General features: G+C 53.7%; 1 protein-coding gene across 1 annotated transcript in view; it reads right to left on the bottom strand.

Moving 5' to 3' along the window:
- The window catches only part of DRICH1 (aspartate rich 1), a 9,420-nt gene extending 7,511 nt beyond the window's left edge, over window positions 1–1,909 (bottom strand). The window contains exon 1 of the mRNA XM_023185739.2: window positions 1,022–1,909. Coding sequence (XP_023041507.1) covers window positions 1,022–1,223 — 202 coding nt within the window. The 5' untranslated portion in view covers window positions 1,224–1,909. The remainder of the gene's footprint in view (window positions 1–1,021) is intronic.
- Window positions 1,910–2,031: the final 122 nt, after the last annotated feature.

The raw sequence follows: 2,031 nt of genomic DNA, 5'->3' as shown, positions 1-2,031 counted from the left end.
TTTTTTTTTTTTTTTTTTTTTTGAGACGGAGTCTTGCTCTGTCGCCCAGGCTAGAGTGCAGTGGCCGGATCTCAGCTCACCGCAACCTCTGCCTCCTGGGTTCACGCCATTCTCCTGCCTCAGCCTCCCGAGTGGCTGGGACCACAGGCGCCCACCACCTCGCCCGGCTAATTTTTTGTATTTTTAGTAGAGACGGGGTTTCACCGTGTTAGCCAGGAGGGTCTCGATCTCCTGACCTCGTGATCCGCCCGTCTCGGCCTCCCAAAGTGCTGGGATTACAGGCTTGAGCCACCGCGCCCGGCCAAAACTGTACATCTTGCACATGTATCTCAGAACTTTAAAAAAAAAAAAATTAAATTAGGGGCTGGGTTCGGTGGCTCATGCCTGTAATCCCAGCACTTTGGGAGGCTGAGGCAGGTGGATCACGAGGCCAGGAGATAGAGACCATCCTGGCTAACACGGTGAAACCCCGTCTCTACTAAAAATACAAAAAATTAGCCAGGCGTGGTGGCTGGCGCCTGTAGTCCCTACTCAGGAGGCTGAGGCTAGAGAATGGCTTGATCCCAGGAGGCAGAGGTCGCAGTGAGCTCAGATCGCACCACTGCACTCCAGCCTGGGCAACAGAGTGAGATTCCATCTAAATAAATTAATTAAATAAATAAAATAAAAATAAGCTACCTTAAGGGATGGGAGAAAAGAAACAATCTGACCCTTACCTGTTTCCTTCATTTAGGTACCAAACCGGCCGGATAGGTAAGCTAGAGAATGGGACGGGAACTCCAAAATTGGGGTATTTGAAATTTCATTGAGAAGAGGGCTCTCCCTTTTCTAGATCAAAAAAGCCTCAATGACAAAGATAAGAGGCAGAGTCAGCCTTTGCGCCCATGTCCCAGGCCTGGGACAGCTGGCTATGGGCAGGGGGAGCTGTCAGCTGCGGATGTCTCTGGGGATGAGGGGATGGGAAGGGGGTGAGGTGGCCACAGGTGTGCCGGAGAGTAAACGACACCTGTGGCTTTTTTACCTGTGGGCATCTTTTTGTTGTTGATGTGCTGCAGGTCGTGGCCCTCCGTGGCTCCCACATCCAGCTTGCCAGGCTGTACAGTAGTGGATTCTGATGTTGCAGCAGCCACAGCCTCATAACTATCAGATTCACAACAGGGTTCCTCCTCCCCCACGCACCAGCCACAGGTGGAGTTGATACAACAGGTCAGTATACACCCCATGGGTGACCCACACGCCTGTCCAGTCCAGCCTGGGCCTTCGATGAAACTGAAACGGTGCTGTCCCAGCAGCCACGCTACTGAGGCTGGCACAGCACTTGTAGAAGCAGCCTGACCCCAGGCAGATCTGGGGCCTCAGCTCTTACTCTGCCGCCACCTGCTGTCTTCTCTGAAGACACAAAGAAATGAACACGACAAGCGCCGAGAAGCACAAACTGCTGGGACACAGCACAGTCGGAGCTCCTCCTCCTCCTCCTCCTAGCTACCGACTGAGGGCTGCTGGCCCTGGCTGATGCCTATAACCCACAAAGCTTCCTATGTCACCTGGTTACCAGGAAACAGCCAGGCCAGGCCAGTGACTCACAATGTCCAGCCCCACAGCCCCACCCAAGGCCTCACAATGCCCATCTCTGCTGCTGCCCACCTTGTGGCCACCCAACCCCTCTGTGCTGACTGCACTACTCAGGCTTTTATTCACCCTGGGCTGCCTGAGCTTTCCAGTCCTGAGAAAAGTGCAGGGGGGTTGCTATTGGAAGTCACACTTGGCAAGAAACTCAATAGAAAACCCTGGTACAGCCGGGCGCGGTGGCTCATGCCTGTAATCCTAGTACTTTGGGAGGCTGAGAGGGGTGGATCACCCGAGGTCAGGAATTCGAGACCAGCCTGGCCAACATGGTGAAGCCCCACCTCTACTAAAAATATAAAACATTAGCTCAGCGTGGTGGCGGGCACCTGTAATCCCAGCTACTCAGGAGGCTGAGGCAGAATTGCTTGAATCCAGGAGGTGGAGGTTGTACAGTGAGCCAAGATC

The sequence above is a fragment of the Piliocolobus tephrosceles genome, chromosome 19 (assembly GCF_002776525.5).
Source record: "Piliocolobus tephrosceles isolate RC106 chromosome 19, ASM277652v3, whole genome shotgun sequence".
NCBI classification, from domain to species: domain Eukaryota; kingdom Metazoa; phylum Chordata; class Mammalia; order Primates; family Cercopithecidae; genus Piliocolobus; species Piliocolobus tephrosceles.
Note: the sequence above shows the minus strand (reverse complement) of the source record. Positions and strands in the feature narration are given on the sequence as shown.